A 25,299-nucleotide genomic window follows, 5' to 3' on the forward strand; every position below is an offset into this window, starting at 1 on the left:
TTAACAGAACTATCTTCTTTCATTTCTTTAGTTAAGTTCTTACAGGATGAATCAGAATACAATTCTTTGTCCAACTCCACTTGGATAAAAACATGATGAGATGTTTGCTGATTGTATCAATAAACCAAAGTTATCTAATATTTTTTTATTCAAAGAACCATAGAAAGGTGAAATGCTATTTTTTCAAGTCAACAAGCATTTTAAAGTGTTTATTATGTTCTTTGCATGTGTTAAATTCTGGGTTTATAAATATAAATAGAAAGACAGTTCCTACTCCCAGTGAGCTTACATTATTAAAAAATTTGAGGGGGGCAGCTAGGTGGCTCAGTGGATTGAGCCCCAGGTCCAGAGATAGGAGGTCCTGGGTTTAAATCTGACCTCAGATACTTCTTAACTGTGTGACCCTGAACAAATCACTTGACCCCCAAACCCTAGCTCAGAGGTCCCAAAACTTTTTTACACAGGGGAGCCAGTTCACTGTCCCTCAGACCGTTGGAGGGCCGGTCTATAAAAACCTAACTCTAACTCTAACCCTAACCTGGCAGCAGTATACATGGTGCGGAATCCTTCACCCAGATTGCTGTTCACCATGCTGATGTCTTCTATGGTGCAGCCACATAATCCTTTGGCATGGTACTCATTCTAAGGTGCCACACAAAGGATTATGTCACTGGAAGTAGTACTGTACTTCAGTGATACCACATTTTGCAGAGCAGCCACATATAGTGCTTCTCTCACTGACCACCAATGAAAGAGGTGCCCCTTCTGGAAGTGCAGTAGGAGCTGGATACATGACACCAATGAAAGAGGTGCCCCTTCTGGAAGTGCAGTAGGAGCTGGATACATGACCTCAGGGGGACCGTAGTTTGGGGACCTCTGGCCTAGCTCTTAATTCTTGTTTGCCTTGGAACCAATACACAGTTTTCATTCTAAGAAGTAAGGGTTTAAAGCTTTTTTTCTAATAATATGTAAAATATTTTAAAGTTCTTTTTCTTAAACCCTTACTTTCTATCTTAGTAACAATTCTATGACAGAAGGGCAGGCAAATGGCATTAAATGATCTTCCCAGTGTCACTTATACAGGAAGTATCTAAGATTAGATCTGAACCCAGGTCTTCCTGACTACAGGCTTGGCACTTTATCTACTGTGCTACTTAGCTGCCCCCAACATCCATTTAAAAAAATTTTCAATTCCAAATTCTCTTCTTCCCTTTCTCTTCTTCCCCTTAAGTGAAAAAGTAATTTGACATAGATAATGTATATGCTTTCATGCAAAACATATTTCTGTGACAGTGACAGGGACCAGCCCACGCTGTCCTGCTGATGTTCAGGGTTCCTCAAAGTCCTCAGTGGGGTAGGAAGACGGTGAGGTAGATAAGAAGGATGGAATCAGGAGGGCTAGAGATGTAGATGGCAATCAAGGGCAACTTTATTGAGAGTAATCATGATTTTTATAAGGGGTTGAAAAACAAGCTGCAATTTCTACCCAAGCTTTCCTACACATGGTTACAGATAATGTTTACAAGTTAACAGGCAATGATTAACAGGGAGACCTTAAGCTATCATAATACACTATGCCATACATCAATGATTTATTGGATACATGTTGGGCAGGGGTTTGAGAGATGGGGAACTTTCATGGGTTACTTGATACATACACAAATTACCCTTGGATTACATGACACATAACCAAGAGTTTGCCTGGGTTATCTATACCTTTAGGGGTTTCTAGAGATATGGGATATAAACATGCCCTAGATGGAGAAGGAAAGAAAGGAGGGGGAATTTGGTTGAGGACTTTCATCTCTAAGGACCTGAAATTTTCTGAGGGTCTCTGGAGCTCAGTTTTGCTAGGGTGTCTTAGCCTGCTACATTTCTATATTAGTAATGTTGTGAAAAAGAAAACAGATCAAGAACAAAAAGGAAAAAAGATGAATAAAATTATTCTTCAATCTCTATTCAGACTCCATATATTCTTTCTCTGGAGCTAGATAGCATTTTTCATGAGTCCTTCAGAATTGTCACAGTTAGTCCTTGTACAATATTGCTGTTAGTATGTGAAATGTTCTTCTGGTTCTAATAACTATACTTTGAATAAGTTCATGTAAGTATTTCCATGTTTTTTTTTAAGTCATCCTGCTTGTCATTTCTTATAGCACAATAATATTCTATCACAATCATATACCACAACTTGTTCAGCCATAATTGATGGGCATCCCTTCAATTTCCAATCACAAAAAAGCTGTTATTAATATCTTTGTGCTTTGTGCTTTTCTTTTTCCTTTTTTTTATCTCTTTGGGTACGGTTTTTAGGAGTTTGGGGGCATAGTTTCAAATTAATCTCTAAAATGGTTAGATCAGTTTACAACTCCAACATCAGGGCATTAGTGTTCCAATTTTATCACATCCCCTCCAACATTTGTCATTTTCCTTTTCTGTTATTTAGCCAATATGATGGGGAGTGAGGTGGTACCTCAGAGTTGTTTAAATTTGCATTTCTCTGATTAAGAATTATTTGAAGAATGTTTTCACATGACTATAGATAGTTTTGATTGTTTCTTCTGAAAACTACCTGTTCATGTCTTTTGATCATTTATCAACTGGAGAATTGACTCTGTTCTCTATGTATTTGAGAAATGAGGTTTTTATAAAAAAACAAACAAACTTGATACGAAATCTTTTTCCCAGTTTTCTGTTGGGATTGTTACTTTTTAAAATTTTTATTTATATTCCTCAAAGTTATCCCCTATGACTAGAAAGTTTTAAAAAAGGGAAGAAAACTCAGAAAAAACTAATCAACATATCAGTCAAGACTCATGTTTTATGTAGTATTCTTTATCCATAGTCCTACACCTCTGCAATGAACCCAACACAGTGGATCTCATTTCTATTCTCTTATTCTCGAATTTCTCTTCCTTGAGCCCAAGTTTGATTATTGTGATTTCAAAGAATTCAGTTTTAGTTTCATTATCGGTGGTGGTTTTTCTCCATTAACACTGTTGGGTCATGGTGTATATTGTTTTCTTGTTCTACTTAGATTATTTTGTATTTAGTTTATATAATTCCTCCCATTCTTGCCTGTACTCATACTCATTGCTTCTTTTATCACAATATTTCATAACATCATGTTCCTCAGTTTGTTTAATCATTTACTAATCAATGTGCATCTATTTTGTTTCTAATTTTTGCTACAAATGTTTTACCATTTCACTCTATTTTATAAATTTTTGTGTGTTAGGAAGCTAAACTGAGGTGGAACACAAAAACACTAATTATTTTTTATGATAGGATACAAAAAGAAATTATAGTTTTTGCTTACTTGACCCAAACAAATTGTACTTATCAAAATTGTATAAAACTATTCCAAAGGATAAGGAATTAACAATGTCAAGTAAAGAAAACTAAGACTCTAGCAATGAGGAAATTAGAAGTAGATGCAAACATATTGGTAGTTTACCTCAATAAAGGTTTGTTTCATTTTTTCAGTAGCACCAAAAAGAGACCTTATATACATGCATACATATTTTACTATTTTTTAACTGACTGTCTGCACATTTAAGCATCTGATACATATTCACCAAATAAATCTATCTTTCATATCAAAATAGACAAGTTCCAAGTGCTTACTTAGAGAAGTAACGAACTTCTCACTAAAGATCTTTAAGAGGAGATCTGGTAATTCTTTGTCAGCATAGTGCATTAGGGTTTCCTGTGCCTAGAACAAGTTGGACTACACTTCTAGGATCTCTTCCATCTCTGAGATTTTGTGATTCTGAGAAAGTATTTGAAATTTCTTTGCAAGTATAAAGAGCTATATAAAGAATAAAAAATGCCTTTTGAAACTCTAGGCTCCTTGTATTACTACTACTAATAATAACTAGCATTTACCAACTATTAATAAAACAGTCTGGGTGTTAACTCATTTGTTCTTCACAAGAAATAGGTAGGAGTACTATTATCTCTATTTTCTCATCTGCAAAATGAGAATAATGCCTCCCAGCAGTTGTTGGGAGAGATGAGATAATAATTATAAAACACCTAGCATAGTGCCTAACACATAATAAGAACTATGTTAGCCATTATTATTTGGGCAACTAAGTAGTGCAATGGATAGAGAGTTAGGAAGACTCATCTTCATAAGTTCAAATCCATCCTCAGACACATACACTGACATATACAGGACACTTGGTAAGTCACTTAACCCTGTCTGCCTCAGTCTCCTCATCTGTAAAATGAGCTGGAGAAGGAAATGACAAACCACTCCAAGTATCTTTTCTAAAATCTTTTCCATTTTCCAAATGGAGGAAGAGTTGGGCATAGCTGAATAAAATTATTTTTAAAAATTTGTTACACATAAAAATTCCCAGGTATCTCCCATCTTCTCTCTCCCTCCCTGCAATTGAGGAGGCATTTAACAAAAAGATGTGTATTAAACTGTGCCTTGCTTGTTTCTATTTATCAGTTCTTTCTCTGGAGGTGGACATATAAAGGGCATTCTTTAAACAGTATTTCTGTTGCTGTATGTAATATTCTATTGGTCTGCTTGGTTCACTCTTCATAATTTCATGTAAATCTTTCCATGTTTTTCTAAAATCCCTGCTCATTATTTTTTACAGCACACTAGTATTCCATCACAATCATATGCCATTGCTTGCCTAGCCATTATTCTACAGATGAGAAAATCCAAGTACAAAGCTGCTTAGTGATTTGCCCCTTAGGTGTCACAAGGTCAGTAAACATATCTTTCTGGCCACAACTCGAGCATTCTCTTCACTAGGCTAAGGTAGCCCTCTAGTAATCTATTGCTATTATTGAATGGTTTCCCTTTGTTTCACATCTCATAAATGGTCTTTTGCTTTGTTTCATGACAAAATATTCGCGAAACTACTGTGTGCTACCTCCGTATAATTAAACTCACAACCGACCCAAACACAGTCTGTCGCAAAATCTCTCGCATCTGGCCGGCAACCAGCCCAGCCCAGCCTAGCCCAGCCTCAGAACCGCACCTCGGAGATCCCTAAACTCCCCAAACCCAGACCATACGGACGGGCACTAGGACTCTTCCGCCTCACGCAGACGCTGACGCCAACGCAGTTTCCTTTCTCCCCGCCCCCAAATTCCCTTTCCGCAATCTGATTGGTTGACTGTCCACACCATTAACGTCTGCGAGGTTTGAAAATCAAAAAGGGGCAGCAGAACCAGAACTGAGCTGCGCGGGGAAGTTGGGGTGCTGGCTCCCTTCTTATGCGCTTGTGCTTAGGCTCAGGAGCCGCTGGACAGACGCCGAAGGACAGGTAAGCGAACTGACCCGGGGCCGGGTGCAGCTATCCGAAGGAACATCTTACCCCTAGCGTGGAGGGCACGGCCAGGCCAGGGACTGCGGCGCCTCCTAGGCTTCTCGGGCCCGGTGTTCCCTCCCTGCCTTCCCTTGACCTTTCCGGGCGGCGTTCCCCCTGCTTGGGCACGGGGGCGGTTCCCAGGTGGCAGCTTACCCCGCATCTTTGCTCCTCTTCCGCTGGCCTTGCAAAGGAGTTGAGGGTGGTGAGCCCAGTCAGTTTAAATTACTGCTTTTATTCAACTAAAATTAACTTCTTTGACATATGAATAGATTTAAGTCCTAAGAGGGGAAATGACTAGACCTTTCCTTGCCCTTATAACCACCCAAGTGGTAGATCTGAGACTAAAACTCTAATAACTAGTAGGTTTTCCACCAAAATTCGCTGAAATTGATGGATACTTTTTGGGCATTTAAGTTAAGTTTCATGAGGACCCAGGATTACGTACATATACACTGAGTTGTGTCTAGTGTTGTTAGTACCTCAAAAATGCAAACAATAATTACAAGTGGGCATTTTAGCATATTATGATTTTCTAAATGATGTATTAGTGATTTAGCAATAATAAAGTTGAATAGGGTCTGTATATCAGATTTACTCAGCCAAATGAGAATTTGGAGACCTGTATGCAGGCTTTATCATCAAATAGCTAAGTGATCTTGAGCATGTCACTTCTTTACACCTCTGTTTTCACATTCCTAAAACGAGAAGCTGAGGTGGAATACAAGATTAGTAAGATTCTGTTTGAACTGTGAAATTCCAAGTCTTTGATTTCCAAATTCAAGTCCAAAGATGACTTGCTACTAGGGCTTAGGTTTGAAAAGCTACCAATTTCCCGCTAGTAAATTAGTGTTAAAATCTGAAAGTTACTCTCAATCTTTTTGAAGTTGTGACATACTGTAATTAGTTGATTTAATAATGTCCTCACTTTCCAAAAGTAATATATGACTTTTATTTTTTTTTTTGAGTTATGAAGTTAAAAACTTTTTTTTGCGGACTTTTGCGTAGTTTTGTGACATCCTTGAGTAACTGAAGACATTTTAACTATTGTGTGTAGAAACCACAGATTAAAACCTGTTTTTTTACCATATTTTTAATATACAGTAAATGTATTAGTCAGAATACAGTCCAGTTAACAAAGCACATGGATAAGAATGGGGATTTGTCTCTCTATTAGTAAAATAAGCCATTAGGTTCTGGGCTTGCTATTCAGGAGTAAAATATTCCTTTATCATAAAATCATATGCTCCTGGTTCCATCATAATCAGACAAGTTATTATTTTTGCTTAGATTTTTTTTAAGACTGAGATTAGCCCAGTCTTTAAAAACATGCAAGGTAACAGAACACCATTATCGAAATATTTTGGGATCGATTTGTAAGCATCTATTTTGTACTAAGTACTGTAATATGTTAGGAAAACAAAGGTAAACCAGAAACAGTTTCCTGCCTTCAAGGAGTTTACAGTCTAGTAGTGTGTACTCCTCACATACAAAATAGAAACAAAGTAACCTTGGGTGGGAATATCCCTGGCAGGGGGCTGGAGATATGAATGTAATGGACAGACCATGAAAGATCTCTTAAAGAGAGGGTGGCTCTTTCACTTGATTCTTAGAAAATTAGGGATTCTAAGTGGCAGAGGAAGGATGGGGAAAAGGAGAATTTCAAGCTTGGAAACAGACTTTACAAAGACATGGATACAGAAAATGGAGCCTTAAACTCTTCAGTCAGTGACACTGGCCTTTTGACTGTTCTATGAACATCTGGACTCTGTACATTTTCTCTGATTGTTCCCTATATCTGGAATGCCTTCTCCCCTCTATTTTGACTATTGACCTCCTTGGTTTTCTTTTTAAAGTGTCAACTTGGAAAAACACAGGACCATTAAAATGATTGGAAAAAACAAATCTTTAATCAGGATAAGAGACAAGTTCTTAATATTCAGCCACCCCACAACATCAAACCCTAAATACTACACAAAGCCAAAGTTCTGGGACTCTGGGAACAGTGTCTCTGGGAGAATGCACTGCCAAAGATGGTTCTCCAAAGAGCAGTAGAACTTAGGGTCTTATACACCTTTTGGGGGAATAAAGGAGAGGAAAATATGATTTATTAACTTTACAATGGACACCAGAAATTGAGTCCAGGGCTGGATCATCAGGGAGAGGCTAATGCTTTACAATGGATACAAAAGGATGATTCCAGCCTGGTGCTGGTCCACCTGAGAAAGGATCTGTGATACATGGGGGAAATTTCTAAGACAAAAAGGGTGATTGAGTTTTTGAGCATTTCTATCATTCCTGTTCAGGATACTTGTATGTATGCTTGGTGATCCTTGTTCAGTCTAAGACTAGGTCAGTTTGAGACTTATCTTAAGACAAGTTCCCACAGGACAGGGGCAGACTTGGGTTTTCCAAAAACACAGTTGACAAAAAGTCCAACTAAAATCCTACCTTCTAATTGCTCATTCTGCCTTATGTAATAAACTTGTTTCCATTTTATCATGAATTTGCCAATGTTTTCCTTTATGGATCTTGTTTTACTCTAGAAAGATGAAAAGCAATTTGGAAAGTGGACTCAAAGTCAGAGGATTTGGTATAATATTCTGCCTTTGTTATTTAATACCTGTATATACTTGGGCAAGTCACTAAAAGAAAGTCACTTAACTGCCAGGCCTCAATTTTTCCACCTATAACATGGGAAGATTAGAACTAGATGGCTTTGGAGGTCCTTCCAGCTTTCAATCTATGAGCTAATGTTGCCCTGAAGATTATATACATGGGGACAGCTAGGTAGCTCAGTAGATTGAGAGTTAAGTATAGAGATGGGAGGTTCTGGGTTCAGATTTGGCCTCAGACACTTCCTAGCTGTGGGAGAGTCAACTGTTAAGACCCTGGGTAAATCCCTTAAACCCCATTGCCCAGCCCTTATCACTCTTCTACCTTGGGACTAATACACAGTATTGATTCCAAGACAGAAGGTAAGGGTGTAAAAAAAAAAGGCTAGCTACATAGAGGAGTACAAATACAAAATATATACAAAGTAATTTCTACATTGGGTGGGAGAAGAACACTAATGACTGGAGGAATCAGATAGGCCTCATGTAGGCAGTTGAAGGGAGCTCAAGGTTTTGAGGGGCAGAGAAGCGTTTCAGGCTTTGGGGGAGGATGAGGGAGGAATGTGATGTGCAAAGGAACATAGGCAGAAGACAGAATGTTATGTATGCTGAACAGTATTTGGGGCAAGTTTATCTGAAATGTAGCTTGCATGAAGGGGCATAATATAAGAGAAATCTGGAAAGATAAGTTGAAGTCGGAATATGTGGTGCTTTAAATAACATTTGTGCATTCTTTATGTAACCATTGTATTCTGTGCAGATAAAGATAACATTTTTTCACTCACAGGATTTACTTGCTGTTTGGGGGGTAGGAATGAGGAAATATGAAGTACTTTATGGACCTTGGAGTCCATAAATTTATTTTTTTATCATTTTTTTATCATTTTTTCATTTTATCTTAGAAGCAATAGGGATACATAGAAACTTCTTGAGCAAGGAAATGTTATAGGCAGACTTAAGCTTTTGAAAGACTATTTTGGCAACTGTGAGAAGGATGGACTGGAGAGGGAAGCCAGGGGCTTGAGTCAGGAAGAACCATTAGGAGGCAGTCTTTTATTCTTGGAATCTCTCCCTTCTCACTTCCATGTCTTAGAATACCCAAATTCCTTTGAGACTCAGATTGCCACCTTCTGAGGAGAATCTTTACTGGTTTCTTTATCCCACTCTTCCTGCTTCTGGGATTTTCAACTCTCAAATTATTTTCTACCTACTGTGCATCTTGAATATACCTATTTATATGTTGTCTATCCCTTTAAAATGTATCTTTTTGATGGCTTTCTTTATATCAGATCCTCTGTGCTTAGCACATAGTGAACACAAGCTTATAATTGACTGTTGCAGTGTCCAGGTAGAAAGTGACAAAGTTTTCAATGGCTGTGTGAATGGAGATAAGGGCACCTGTACAAGGAAGACTGACTTCATAACCAACTGGTTGTCAGACTAAGTGAGAATAAATGATGTCTCTGAGTTTGTAAACCTGGGCAACTAGAAGGAATTTTAATGCCCTAGACAGAAAAAAGGAAAGTTAACAGATGGGTTTCCAGGAAAAATATGAATTCTGTCTTGGGCATATTGAATTTGAGGTGCTTATATCTATCAGTAAGCATTTATATCAGCCCTTATTATGTTCTAGGCACTTTGCTAAGTTCTGGGGATATAGAGGAAGTCACAAGACAGTCTGCTCTTCATCAGCTCAGAACCTAAAAAGGAAGACAACAAGCAAATATATACAAAGCAATCTGTATGTGAGGAAATGAGGATGACACCTATGTTGGCAACCAGAGTGGGAGAGCTAGGAAGATGGTGGTACAGTTGTCTATAGGATATCCAATTTGAGACATTTCTTTGGAGAACCCTTGGTTCTAAAAGATTCCCCTCCCCTCATGTGTGTTCTTGAATTCTCTCAGTGGAAATAAATCTCTTTACTACAAAAGTGCATGCTTATTTGGTTCAAGGTTGAGAGGATCAAGAAGAAGCAATGTTTGACTACTGTGACATCCAAGTAGAGATCTCTGGGTTGTTGTGTTGGCCTGGAGTTTACTCAGGAATAAAATGATATAGAGATTTGTGAGTCTTCTGCAAAGAAATAATTATCGAACCTATGGAACTGATGTTCATAGCAAGAGAATGTTTATGGAGAGGAGAAGCAGTTCCAAGCTTTGGGATATCCGTGAATAGGAAGCAAGATATGGATGATGGTCCATTGAGGGAGATCAAAAAGGAGTAAGAATCAGAAGATAACAGTCTCTTTACAAACTCTGAGAGAAAGAGGACATGGACAACAATTTTTAAAAAGCTACAGAAAAGTTAAGAATGAAAACTTAGAAAAGTCATTTAGATTTAGCAATTAAAAGAGAGTGATAAGCTTTCAGAAGACTATTTCAGTCAAATTGTAGGATCATTGAGGCTGAGAAATGAGTGGAAGGTGAAGTGGAGATGGCTACTGTAGATGACTTTTTCTAGGAATTTGGCAATGAAAAGGGAGGAAGAAATGCATTCAGACTCCTGACAGTTCTTTCTATGGCTGTGGATAGCATTTTTCATTCTGTGTCTTTTGGGGCTGACTTTGAATCCTTGTATTGTTGATAATAGTTTAGTTCTTCACAGTTGATCCTCATGTAATATTTCTGTTACTACATACAATATTCTTCTGGTTCTGTCCACTTTACTCTGCATCAATTCATAATGTATTTCTAAAGTCATCCTTTTGTCATTTCTTATGGCACAATAGTATTCCCTTACAATTACATTTCACAATTTGTTTAGCCGTTCCCCAGTTGATAAGACATCAATGAGAGTATGTTGAGGGGAATTCAAGGTATAGAATTGGAGAGCTCATATTTTTTTAGTAAAAGATGGGGTACAGCCCTTTACTGAAAAAGGGTGAAGGGAATAATGGTACAGAGAGCTTGAGAGAAGGCAAGGTTTGGAGTAGCAGCTGTGGGGGGTGTGATAGAGACAGTTAATGAAAAGATTAGTTAGATCATCAGGAATACAATTGATTAAAAAATAAAATATAAATGTTGAGGGGGAAGCTGAGCTTTTTAATTTTATCCATTGGCATTCAGCAACACTTAAAAAGGTGAGGAGAAGGTAGCTGTTGGAAGTAATACTGTGTTGGGTTTTGGAAACTTTTTCTTTCTGGACTGTTATACCTCTTCTGTAACTGCCTTGCCTGCCCGGTTATGACCAGCCTTAAGGCCTGCCCCTGATTGGTGACTCCTTGCCCTGGATCTCCTTTTTTTTTGAGAATCTTTCCCTTTTTAGCTCCTCTTTATTTTGACTTCCTCTGTTAGAATATAAGTTCCTTGAGAATAGGGACCATTATATTTTTCTTATGCTTTTCTATTCAATGGTTAGCACATGATGGCCTGACGCATAGTAGGCACTTTATAAATGCTCTCCTCTATTTAATTTATCTTCTGTTTTGACTGGCTCATTTGCTGCAAGGTGATCCACTTTGATGATCTAAATGCAGGAATTGTGATGATAGCCTGTATACTAAAACTTTTTTCTTTATTTCTGACTAGACCTTTGCAGAGCTTTAGAAGATTTAAATTACCATTTCATTCCCTCTCACCTTTCAGAATGAGTAAGGCCAATTTGCAAAGGCAACAAAGGCAAGACTGAATGAGCCCAAAGTCCAGACTCAAGCTGTGATTGCTTCCATGCAGCTTTGACAGGCCTTCTTAGTCATCTAGAGGCATAACAGATCCCACCCTTTTATCCCACACTTGGTGGATACCTGAAGACCATATAAGTCACTGTCCTTCCCTGCTGACTAAATATATTTCCATATGAAGACAAGAGGGGCCCTGTCTGCTCTAGCTAAGTACTTTTGTATATCTTTGCTTTGTTAGGGGTAAGTAAACCTCTTATGTTAATTGTTCATAAACTCCAATATTCCAATTTCCTCAGGTATCGAACCTGAACTACAAGGTAACTGACATCAGATATGCAAAGTATAAAACTTAATTCTGGAGGGAACTAATCTTGTCTTTTTTTCCCTCTCCATTTTCAGCAACCAACTGTGCAATGTTTGCTTCAGAAATGGAGGATCCAGATTCCTCTGGAGCTTTATTTTTCACTCAGAGAATTAAGAGATATGTGAAAGATAAGAAAACTTCAAAAGTCAATAAGTTGAATACTTCTCTTGCATCAAAGATAAAAAACAAAATAATAAGTAAGTTCATTGCTTTTTGTAACAATAGTAAAAAATAAAATGTTAGTAGTGTTTAAATGTAAATAAGTTGTGACTTTCACAACCATTCTTCCAGTTTTCCCTTTATTTTGTAAAGTACAAAAAATTCTTAAAATTTAATTTTTCATTTATATGCTTTAAGACACTTTCATTTCTCCTCTCCTAACTCTTAGTCCCACTTAATAGAAGAATTTATGCAATGCAGTGTCCATACTAAGAAAAGAGGAGTTAACCAACAATAAAGTATAGATCTAAGGATGTCTTTTTAGTAATTATTCCCAACAGTGAAAGATAATTCAGGATCAGTTTTAAAGGAGAAATTAAATTAGCACATTAGAAGTAGGCTGCCTCTGTTCTTCTGATATGCAGTAGTCTGAGGGTAGTTCTTCTATAACATGCATTTCTTCACAAGAAAGTAGGCCTAAATGGAGCACAGCAATATTCGATGCATTTAACATGAGGTCCATGGGAATTTTGGGGACTGGAAGTTGGCAAGGGTCTAAAAGCAAAATTTGACTATACAACATTTTTGCCTCTGTTTTTGCCTGCCAACCTTGTTGGAAAAAGCTATTTCCGTGTAACAATGAATATTGTTTCCATAGTCTGTTCATTAATGTCTTCTCTAAAAACTCTGAGAAAGTATTCTCCTGGGGGCCTCTGTGCCATGGCTATCCTAATGTACTTTTACTTTGGATGAATAAAAAGCACATTTTGCATCTGTAGTATATTAATGACAAGTATCCAAGATCTCTCTAGAAAACTCCTAGGTTTCCTAGTGTTTTTGACAGAATTGCTCAATTTTCATTGGATGGCTTTATTTAGAGTTGCTTTTCTTTCTAAAAATGAAATAAGTGTCTCTGAGACCACACTTGAATAGAGGACCTCTCATATCTAGACCTGGCTCTCTATCCATGTCATCTGGGGCTATTATTTATCATAAAGAGAATCTTCTATAATAAAAATATGGAAAACAAACTTTTATTCAGGGACTATTAACATTTTTTGTGTTATGGAACCCTTTGACAATCTGGTAAAACCTATAGAGCCTGTCTCAGAAATTTTAAAATTCATAAAATACATAGGATTTTAAGAAAATCAATTATACTCTAACATAATTATTAAAATATTAATAGTTCCAAGTTCAAGAATCCCTTGAAATTTGTCTATAGACACCAGAGAAACAACCTGCTTTTATATGTTGGTAGATTGGGTTTTTTTTTTTTTAAGGGAAAGGTAGAAGAGCCTTTCTCATTTCCTATCATCTAGGCCTCTGGTGGTGAACCTATGGCACATGTGCCAAAGATGGCATGCAGATACCTCTGTATGCAGTGTGGGTTTTGAAAATTTTGTGGCTGGGGGAACTGCATCCCTCAACATTCTTTGCTGTTTTAAAGAGAATTGTATGCTGGAAAACTATGTCCCCCAGCATGCCCTAGGGTTCCTTCCCTACCCTCTACTTCCTGGCATGGGGTTGTTCTATATAAGGACAAATCCCATGTCAAGGAAGAGCCTTTGAATCACACTTTATTCAAAGTTTGAGCGGGAGATAGTTCAGGCTGGTGGAGTTCCGGATTTTCTTTTAATGAAGGTTTTGTTAGATCAAAGATATCTGGGTTGCCATATTCTGGGAGGAACCATGGGATGGGGCCATAGCTTTCATATCCTGGTCTGCAGAGACCAGGCACAGCAGCAGATCAGAAGTAATGAACAATGCCAGTGCCAGGTGCTGCCACCTGAAAGCCACCATCTTTATCCATTTGATATTTGGAATACACATCACTGTTGAAAGAGAATCCAAATGGGATATCATCAATGGACACTGCAGCCAATATGAACTGTTTGACAAATTCTGAATCTACATCCTTGAATAAGCCAATAACAGCAACTTCAGTGGAATCTACCAAGGACTCAGCAGGAGCAACATCTGCCAGGACAGTGACCACTGGACTAGTCTGCTTCTTCAGGCAGTTCACAATGTCTTTAGCTTCTCTACCAGCTGTATACTCTTTAGGAGAAGCTGTATCTCCATTCTTAAAAAATTTGATACTGGGGTACCCCAAACCCCATACTGCCATGTAAGATCAGATTCTTCAGTGGCATCTACTTTGGCCAATCTGATTTAGAACCTTTGGCCTTCAATTTTCCAGCTACCTTGGCATACTATCAGGTGCCAGAGCTTTACAATGGCCTTGCCAAGGAGCATAGAACTCCACCAGGAGGTACTTGTAGTTCTTCAATGCCTCCCCAAAGTTACTCTTATTCAGGATCAAGATGTCGTCCTCTTCCTTAGGGGTGTCAGCATGGACCTTGGCCATCACAGTCAGAGTTAGGCATTCACATGAATCCTAGTCTTTTTAGTGGATGTTTGTATCAATACCAAGAAAGAAAGGGAGGGGGAGGAGCTGAGTCTGGGGATGGACAGGTCTGGGAGAAGGGGCAAGGGTGGACAGGGTGGCCAAGAGCTGTACAAGATGGAGAGTACAGAGGAGATTCACATCTGGGGTGCCTAGGGAAGATCCGGATCTGGGATGAGCAGGGAGGGTGGCAGTGGTAGCAGGGAGGAGGAAAGCTGCCAGAGGAAAGAGAAGGAGGAAAATATCAGGAGCACAGATAGATGGGAAGGGCAGACAGCCTTGGAAGGGGAGGGGGGCAGGTTGTGGAGTCTTTTCATAGGTCGCCAATTGAAATGATGAAAAGAAACTTCTTTATCTTTGATCTAACAATACTTTTATTAAAATAAAAACTGGAGCTCCACCAGCCTGAAAGTGACTACTCTCCCACTTAAACCCCAAATCAAGTCTGATTCAAAGGCTTCCCCTTGGCATGGGATTGGTCCTTATATAGACCAATGCCACACTTGGAAGTAGGAGGGGCGTGGTCCCTCTCTAGGAAAGGATTGGTCTATTTATATAGACCTATCCTGTTCCAGGGAGGGGGGGGGAAGAGAACCCTGGGGCATGGTGATGTAGTTTTCCAGCATATCCTTCTTTTTAACACAGCAAAGAATGCTGGGGGATGCAGTCTCCTATCCATAATATTTTCAAAACCCACAGCATGCACTTTATATAAAGGCAGAGGGACTCTGGTGGAGCTGCTCCCTTCCTCCTCTCCACTGTGCCTCCCCATCCCTCTGTGCTTACTCTCTCACCTGAGTTGAGCACTCAGTCTACTTCTCTCCCTTTCTTCCTCCTCTGTCTGAGGTAATTCAGAGAGAGACACTTCATCTGGGGGAACAGGGCACAGCACATAGTCTCTAAAAGGTTCATCATCACTGATATAGGCTGGAAGTACAATGATCTCTCACAGGCATGATCTTATTGTTGAATGGTATGGGAGCTTTGACTTGGTCCAGTTCAGCCCTCCAGCAGCCTGCACTTGGGGTTCATCATAGTGGTGCCAGAGTTAGTGCAGACACCTGATCTGTTTAGCCCATTGCTGCTCTGAACTGTCAAGCTCAGGAGATTTATTAGCCTCAGACTCCTTGGGAAGCAGGGAATCAGATATTTATCTACAATGTAATTCATTTTAAGTAGTTTATGTGTTCTTGAATTGTTACCTACAAATAACAAATCATCAATCTAGTTATACTTTTAAGTTCATTAAAGCAGTGCAGTTTTAGGAAACTTTACAAAGGATTCATACTAATAAAGCAATTCTATTAACATTTTAGAATTTATTTGGAATATGACTATGTAGCTACTATAATGAGCTCAAGTTTAGATTGCCATAGATGCTCAGGAAAAAATTGGTAGGCGATTTCTTTGGTGAAGGTAAAAATGTTCATGTCCCCTGAGGTTTAGATAATCATCCAACTTTGAAAAGTGAGTACCTAAAGCTTATCTCCTAACTATTAGCAGCCATAACCATGTTTAATTTTAAAAGCCATTTTGCTTTGCATTTTCCTAATCCTATGAAATATACTCTTCCTTACTTTTTCTTATCTTGTACCTTCTCCCCCCCAAACCATGTAGAAGTAACCGTACCTCCCACATTGGTGATTTGGTACTAACATCGGGTAACTCCATTTTGAAAAAATTGTTTCTATACTTGATTTGCATTTCTGAGTTACCACACAACTCAAAGATAGGGTGTTTTGTCTTCTGACACATTCTATATTCCCCTTGATGCTAATCCCTCCCCGTTTCTTGTTTCCAAATTAACCTGTCTAGATTTTGTTTGTATGCAGTTGTTTGCATATTATCTTATCCCATTAGGCTGTGAGTCCCCATTAGATTGTGAACTCCTTGAGAACAGGTAGATGTGTGAAATAAATGCATCTCAAAGGATAACATATTAACCATTTTCTTCTCTTTCCATAGATAATTCTTCTATCATTAAGATTTCTTTAAAACATAACAACCGGGCATTGGCTCAGGCTCTGAGTGTAGTCAAAGAAAATTCTCGAAAACTTACAACTGAAAAAATGTTATTACAGAAGGAAGTGGAGAAATTAAATTTTCAAAATGCTTTTCTTCGTCAAAAGCTAAATCATCTGGTATGGCTTCTCTGTGTTATGTTTGAGTTTATGTGATCACTTAAAACCTTTTACCTGGATTTTTGTAGTCACTAAATAAGAAAAATTGTAAAAAGTATCTAAGAATATTGTGGAAATTCCTTGCTGTAAATTATTGAAATTTATGATGTTATGATAGTTTCAGAAAAAGGGAGAAAACTGCTGCAGAGATTTCTTTTAATTTTATGTATTGTAATATACATATTTCTTTGCCATAGATTATTATCATCAACATGGAAGCAAAATTCTTTCCTAAGGCTGTAAGGTATTTGAAAGAGATCTTAATCCAGTTTAATCAATGTGAAGAGAAAAGATAATTCCCAGACGATTCTTTAGTATTCCCCTGGATACAAGTCAAATAGGATGAAGGCTTCTCTGATTCATTAATCCCCTCATAACCAGCACCTCCCCACCCTACTATCCCCAATATAGATGGAATTTATTTGGGGGAATATTTTGGACAAAGGCTCAAGACTAAAAATCAATAAAAATTTTAATTAAAATGAACTCCCAGATGAGGAATCTTCCTCTGCCAATGCAGGTTGGTGCCTTCTCTGCAACTTAAGAGTCATGGAGAATTGCCTAAAGTTTAATTTTTTTCACACTTAGTTTGATGACTGATATGTCGGAAGAAAGGCTATGGAATAGTTTGCGGTTTTACTCTCTAAAGCTACTTTTGTGTAAGAGCATTGAACTTATAAGGAGATCCAGGCTTGAATCTAGACTCCTAAACCTAATGTTTATGTAAACATGGGCAAGTTATTTGCGCCTCAGTTCCCTTATCTGCAAAATAAGAACAATAATACATCAATCTCACAAAGTTAGGAGGGAACTCTAAAATTTTGCTCTGGAATCCCAGGACCTGTTTAAAATGTTTCCAGTGACCTCGGTAAAGTCACTTTATCTCTGTGTTCCCTAGTTTCCTCATCTGTAAAGTGAGGTGGACTAGATGGACTTGAGGCTCCTATAAACTTAATATCTATGATCCTTAAGGATAGAATTAGGGTTTGGAGCTATAATTTCATTGAGGGAATTCCCAGAGGAGGAAATTCCTTTTGCCAGTGTAGGTTAGCACTTTTTCTGAAACTGAGAATTGCCTGGAGTTCTAAGAAGTTTAGTGTCTTGTCCAGGATTACACAGCAGAAGAAGGACTTGAATTCAGCCCTTCCTAATTAGAGGCCAACTCTGGTGTCAAACTCAAATAGAAACAGATCCTTGTCAGCCACAAATTGACTTAGAAAACTACAAGTTAACATCATCTATGTTATATTGTATTTTTATTTATATGAGTTTAACATCTCTGCACTAAGACTTTAATAATGGGAATCATTAATAATATTTTCTCCTGTGCTACTGTTTATTACACTATATGAATCATGTGTGATTCTAAAAATATTTGCAAAGCTTCAACAGACCATACAAATATATTTATATGTGTGTGTATGCGTGTATATATATATATCTCACTGTTATCATTGAATTTTATTTGATTAAAGAGTCTATTTTATCCTATAGAATAAAACCCTCTTAGAAATAGAAGCCTTCATGAGCAGTAACTTGATATCTGCAATTGAAATGACAAACCACACTGAGGTAAATGCTAATTTTCTAAATATTATAGTCTAGTCATCCATACAATTCAGGAAGATCTAAGTATTTCCCAATTATTTTCTAATATTCTTAAAAACTCATGTGTAGTATATGTCTTACCAGTTCAAGTATGTTTTAGTCTTATTTTTGTCTTTTGAATGACTAGTGAAGTAAACTATTCTAGTTGAAATTTTAATAGCTACAGATTAAGGCTCTTAGAGTATTTTGAGAGAGGATATTTTAATTTTATTTTAAAAATGAAATTGTAAAAATTTTTGGTGCTTTAAAAATGACCATATGATACCAATTATATTATCTATTTATAGAATTTGTATTTCATTGTTTCCTTGACATCTTTTTCTTTTTTGTTACTATGCATTCAGTTCTTTCTGAATTTTGTTTTTAGTTACAGTTCTACTATATGTTACAGGTTGCTTTGAAGGTAGTGTGGTGCATTGGAGAATATGAGGTAGACCTGGGTTCAGTTTTTGTCATTTATTCCCTTTGTGACCCTCTACAAGTTATCTATCTTATTTTCTCAGCATCTTCCTCTATAAAATGAGAGGATATAGATTATAATGTTGTTAAAGTTTCTTCTGACTCTAAATCTACAATCCCATGAGGAAATAAATAGGTTAAAAGAGAACACATTTCCAGTCTACAGGACATAGATGAAATAGAATCTAAAAGAAATTCATCAGTTTTCATATTGAAATAATACCATATTGCAATAAAAAAATTTTATTGTGTCTAGAAAACAATATTATAAAAGGAATAAATGCTACAAACGTTTCATTTTCTCATGAGACCTTTATTCACAGTGGACTATCTGGGTACAGTATAGTACATTTTGAGAAATACCAATTTAACCCCATTTATTAAAAAAAAAAACTTAGTATAACCCTGTGTGATTTCATTAATTTTTTTATCAATTTGTCTTTGAAATACTAATTTTCATATTTGGCTTCCTAGTTATTTGTATTGCTATATAGGTTAATTTATTCTTTCATCTCTCTTTGTATAAGATAAGGGAAGGAAATATTCCCAACTGTACTATTAATGCATAGTCCTGCTTGCAAAATTTACTTCTGAGATGGCAAACTGGAGAATGGACATAACTCTTAACTCTTAAGCTATTAAAACAAATTATCTTTGTAGATGTTACTTTAAGCTAATAATATTCAAAGTTGGTGTAATTAATGGGATTATAATCACAATCCTGATAAAGAATACCAACTTTACAAATTCAGTAAAAATCGACCTCATACTTTTACAAATTCAATCTATTTTAATTGATGGTAAGCATCACAGCAGATAACAGGGAAGTATTTAGTTCTTGTTTACATTTGTTTAAAGATCTTTCTATCTTCATTAAAATACTGATTTTTTGAATGACACTTGAGTTCCAAGACTATGTCTTTCAAACTGTTGCACATTCCTTTCAATACAAAATGTTTGAACATTTACTGTAATGTATATAATTTTAAATACTTACTGTAACATATATAATTTTTATTTAAATTATACAAATATATATTTCAAGAAGTACAATTTAAATTGATAAATTATATGCCTATGTTATGTGACTTAACACTCATCAAATTCAAAACAAAAAGAGAGGTGAGACTCATTGCTCCAGGTGATGTGGGGACAAGGGGTGACAATGCTGTGGGTTATCAGAGGAATTTTCCCAATGGCATCTCCCAGCAGGTATGAATGCCCTATTATTACTGTGCTGATGGCCATGAGGTTATATTTGGCTGTTGCCTTGGGCAAATAAGGAGGAGGTTGAAATTTTGCACAGAATTGGGGAGAGGGATTTGCCAAAGGATAATGGGAGAAAGATAGGTGTGGTTGTGTTCAGAAATGTCCCATGATTGGCTATTGCAGGGATAATTAGGATTCCTCTTCCCATTAGTTGGCTACATACCTCCTGGAGTATCCAACTTTGGATACCACTGTCCAAAGGAGTAGATATGTGAAGGGAGCTGCAGCTGACAAAATTAAGAAGTTGTAATGTACCAAAAAAGACCTTTGTAAGCAAGGCGGCTATCTTAAGTTAATACTGTTGTCATTCATAACACAAAATGTGATTTTCTAAATTTATTCATTCATATAATCCTGGTGATATGATAATTCAGTATATGCTGTATCTCTCAAATGAATACAGATATTTTCTCTTAGGCCACATAAATGTGAAGTGAGGAAATTGACTATTAATTAGTGAGTTTTCTCAGACCAGCCCAATTCGTCATTATTACTATCATCCTCAAATACCATCTATTAAACACCTGTATAATAATAATAATAATAGTTTAATAGATTCTATATCAGAAGAACTAAATAGAATTCTGATCTCTAGAAACACTGAAACAAGATTCTTGCAATTAAAACAGAAAATATATTTTATGTTTAGCTAGCCTTAAAGACCTAGTTAATATTCTCCTTGAATCAAAATAATAACCAAAAAATGAATTTTCTTCCCTAAAATGAGATTCACTTGTGAACTCATTAGTATTTCCTAATGAGTCTGCTTAGGCCACACTTTTTCCCCCTCAATCAACTGAAGCTGGTCTTGCATGTCCTCATTGGGAATTGAATGAGCAGGAAAGGAGTTGTCCCTTATGGGCTGTTAAAGGGCAGCCTTCTTCAGTGGGTAAAGATAACTATGTAGAAGACAAAAAAGATAAAGTAAAAACAAAGTTTGTTCTCTTTCTTTTCTGCCCTCTTCCCCAATCCCTCCAATCTCCTGTCCATTTGAAATTTCTAATACATTCATAAAGTAGAGGACTTAATCTAAATGGGGTGATAGTCTGTCAGAAAGAACAATAAACTGGACTATACTAAAATGTAGCATCAGCTATACCACCAACTTATTGTGGCCACTCTAATGACAAAAGTGTTATGAACCAATGACAGTCTCTTCTGTGACCTTGGATAAATTACTTTAATGTCTTGTACCTCAGTTTCTTCATTTGTAAAGTGATGAGGTGGAGCTTAATTACCTTAATAGCCTATTTCATTCTAATAGTCTATAATTCTATTCTAGGGTATCTGTTAATTTTATAATATTCTTTAAAGAAATTTAATTTAAATTCCTATTGGATTTCACTTCTAGAGTAGATGGCATTAGTACTCTTAGGAATTTCTAGAAAATGTATTAAAAATAATATGCTTTTTTTTGTTTCTCAGTAATTTATCAACTGTATGTAGACTATTGTAAGTGATAGGATAAATTAATTTTAAAACATTGAATTCATAGTGGCTTTTTATCTTTTTAAAATCAGTTATTTAAGTTAGTGTTTTGTGGGTCATTTAATTTTTAAATTTACTTTCATAAAGGGTCCTTATAATTGAAAAAGGTTGAGAACAATTGTACTAACAAATAAGCCATCTTTAATCCTCTCATTTTCTTTTTGTTCTTTTTTCCATAAAAGGATTATCAGAGTCCCTTTATATTGACAGCTTGCCAGAAGAAAGATGTTGGTAACCAATTGGATTTATTACAGCATTCATTTGGGAGGTAATTTTTTCATAGCTTAAGAGGACATTACTATTTGATTACCCAAGCTAAATTAAATTCAGAACTATTTATTATTTTAAGTACTTATATTTGAGATCTTTCTCCCTAGCACCTTGTCTCTAATTTGTCAACTTTATTGTGGCTATAAATTCCATTTTAGTATCTTTCTTTAAAAAATAATATTTTATTTGATCATTTCCAAGCATTATTCATTAGAGACAAAGATCATTTTCTTCCCCCCCCCCCCCCCCCAATAGCCAACGCATGATTTCACTGGGTATCACATGTGTTCTTGATTCTAACCCATTGCCATGTTGGTAGTATTTGCATCAGAGTGTTCATTTAGAGTCTCTCCTCAATAATATCCCCATAACCCCTGTAGTCAAGCAGTTGCTTTTCCTCGGTGTTTCCACTCCCACAGTTTGTCCTCTGCTTGTGGATAGTGTTTTTCTCCTAGATCCCTGCAGATTGTTCAGGGACATTGCATTACCACAAATGGAGAAGTCCATTACGTTCGATTATACCACAGTGTATCAGTCTCTGTGTACGATGTTCTCCTGGTTCTGCTCCTCTCGCTCTGCATCACTTCCTGGAGGTTGTTCCATTTTAGTATCTTATGTTTAGTTCAGTTAACCATTTTCCCATTTCCAAAAAACTGTTTCATGTGATATTTGGTCCTATAATCCTTATATAATGGTAGCTTCTTATATAAATATAATTTACCTCTAACAAGGGGATGCAAATCATGGTATTATAAATAATATCTGAATGATTTAGGGATAGGTACTTTACTCAAGGTAGGTTAAATATTTTTCATGAATCACCATGTTAAGTGATGCATAGGGCCATATTTCACATGAAATAGTTTGGATAAAAGTAGTAGTGCACACACATAATAATGTATGTAATTCTAAAAATGCTATCTGAATTGCCCGTGGACAGAATAAGGGGGAGCAAAAGATTTATTTGAAAGTTGATAATAGCTCTTTTAGCTAGCATATTTCTCTTGTTTTTCTCTTTTGCTCCTACCCTTCTTCCCCTTTTAGATCCTAGAATAGATAACACCCTCTTACTTTTGAAGCAGATTATTGTCTTAATTGTCTAGTAAAAATATATGTCATGATCTTCCTGAACCATCAAGGTCATAAAAATGAGACATGTTTGTTGAGAATGAGGAGATAAAAAACATGAAAATTAAAACCATGAAACCTTTTCTTACCTATAATTATCTCTGGAAAAGTTATAGGTGAATATGAAAAAGAGTTGTACAGAATGGGTTATAATCTACTTCATTGGAGGGAATACCCACATGAATGAGTTCACAGATACATTTGAGTTATCATTTTAGAAATTCTCTGGTCCCAGGTAAGTGGCTTTTTTAGATACTATCTATGAAGTGTACTAAATAATAATCTCATTTATAAAATAGAGAAGTTCCTCCCATCAGACCTACCCAGTTGCCTATGAGAGTTCTGCTTACATCAGCAGATGATGATGATGACGACAGTGATGATAAAGACACATTTACGTGTGGCAGCAATTTGACATCCAAGAAAGTACCTCATTCTCTCACTCCAGTAGTGTGCAAAGCATCTTTATCTAATCAGTTTCATTTGGAATTATCGGGAAGTCCTGAGAAAAATAATGAGAAGACAGATGCTCTTGATAATCCAGAAAGAAATGTTTCTGTTGTTGCTGTGCTTTCCACAGGTGAGACCTTTTTAAAGAATTTTGTTTTTTTAAAGTTTAACACGGATATGTTTTTTCTTGAAGTTATTGTGCTTCTTTCAGATCAAAGAAAATTCTATTCAGAAATCATCTTGATTTGCTCAAACATCATTTATTTATTTATTTTTTTAGACCCTTACTTATTGGCTCCAAGGCAGAAGAGTGGTAAGGGCTAGGCAATGGGGGTTAAATGACTTGCCCAAGGTCACACAACTGGGAAGTGTCTGAGGCCAGGTTTGAACCTAGGACCTCCCATCTCTATGCCTGGCTCTCAATTCACTGAGCTACCCAGCTGCTACCACCCCCCTCCCCCCATCATTTCTGACAAAGATAAACTTCTAATCAGTGTTGTAATTACTTTATTGATAAGGTGTTACTTATTCAAAATATTCTGTGTTTATTTTAGACAGAAATTGGGGAATTAGGGTGATGAATATTAACTGTATCATTGTGATTCTGGAGTTCATATCTGATTGGTTTTCTTGTTAATTTTTTTTTTTAGTTCTTTTCAAGAAAACTATAAAAAGAGGATGAAATTCTAACTTGTACCAATCTGTTAGTCTCCTATCAATAACTACTTTTTTTAGTTATTGGCAGGATATTCTTATTTAAATTTGCCTCTGAAAATAGGAAGATGGGACTTTCATTAGATGTTGCAGAAATGAAATTTTATGAGCTTACCCCAAACTATTTAACTTCAAGTTCTTCATCTATAAAAATAAAGGGAAGGGAGTACCCCATGTCCTTTGAAAAACATTAATTCCAGGCCAAAAAGTGAAAACATGTTGGATATGGTCCACAAGTATAACATTTGCTTTTTAACTATTATAGAAATGTAAAATATGTAGTTTTAAAGGAAAGAGTTTGACTTTCATAAAATATCTTGTTAAATGTAAGCAAAAGTCTGTTTGGTCTGATAGAAACTTAACAGACTTTCTCAGTTCATTTTGATTGGTATTAACAAATTTATTACCAAAAATCCCAAAGCAAAACTTATAATTAATTTTAAAAATGTCTTTGTTTTTAATAAAGGAAGGAAACATTTATTAAGTGCCTATTGTTAAGTGCTAGACACTGTCACTTTATAAATATTATCTTTTTTGATCCACACAACAATCCTGGGAGATAAATGCTTTCATTATCCCTCTTTTATGGTTGAGGTAATTAAGGCAAAAAGAAGTTAAGTGACTTGCCCAGAATCATAGAACTAGAAAGTGTCTTGAGGTTGGATTTGAACTCAGATCTTCCTGACTCCAGGCTGAGCAGCATTATGCTGTAATAATAGAAATAGCCAAAAATGTTAATGGTTGGAATGTTACAATAGGAACAGCTAGGAGTGTTAAGGGGGGGAAATTGGGCTACAGTACCTTTACTGCTTATAATAGATCAGGTAGGTACCCAATAGCTTGTGGCTTACTAAAGGTCCAGGATAACAACTAGAGATAGATATAAAATATCCTCTATTTAATAACTATTAAAGGTTAAGGAAAGGCAAACAGGTTTTGAGGATTAGGATTCCCTAATCTAAAAGGTCTAAACTTATCCCAGTTCCCACTGGTCCTCACAAACCTGCTTCCTGCTCAGGGTTTCCCTTGAGCCTCCTTAAACTCTTTTATCTGTCACTAAAACCCCCAAACTATACCGAATTATAACCTTATGCTAATTACTAATCCTCTAATTATATATTTACTGTCTCTTTTAATCTCCTTCAGCTTTGAATCAGTTGGCAGTCCTCTCACTCTGCTCACTGCCAGCCCTTCCAGACCTAGCTAGACTTTTAAAGCCTGACCAGG

The 25,299-nt window shown here is 36.5% G+C and overlaps 1 protein-coding gene across 1 annotated transcript in view; it reads left to right on the forward strand.

The window, feature by feature from the left end:
* The first annotated feature begins 5,135 nt into the window (after window positions 1-5,135).
* SGO2 (shugoshin 2) overlaps window positions 5,136-25,299 on the forward strand; it is a 31,191-nt gene continuing 11,027 nt past the window's right edge. Inside the window, exons 1-6 of the mRNA XM_007494588.3 lie at window positions 5,136-5,294; window positions 11,973-12,134; window positions 16,472-16,647; window positions 18,181-18,258; window positions 21,693-21,778; window positions 23,208-23,488. Coding sequence (XP_007494650.1) covers window positions 11,987-12,134; window positions 16,472-16,647; window positions 18,181-18,258; window positions 21,693-21,778; window positions 23,208-23,488 — 769 coding nt within the window. The 5' untranslated portion in view covers window positions 5,136-5,294; window positions 11,973-11,986. The remainder of the gene's footprint in view (window positions 5,295-11,972; window positions 12,135-16,471; window positions 16,648-18,180; window positions 18,259-21,692; window positions 21,779-23,207; window positions 23,489-25,299) is intronic.

This window comes from Monodelphis domestica, chromosome 4 (assembly GCF_027887165.1).
Source record: "Monodelphis domestica isolate mMonDom1 chromosome 4, mMonDom1.pri, whole genome shotgun sequence".
Taxonomy (NCBI): domain Eukaryota; kingdom Metazoa; phylum Chordata; class Mammalia; order Didelphimorphia; family Didelphidae; genus Monodelphis; species Monodelphis domestica.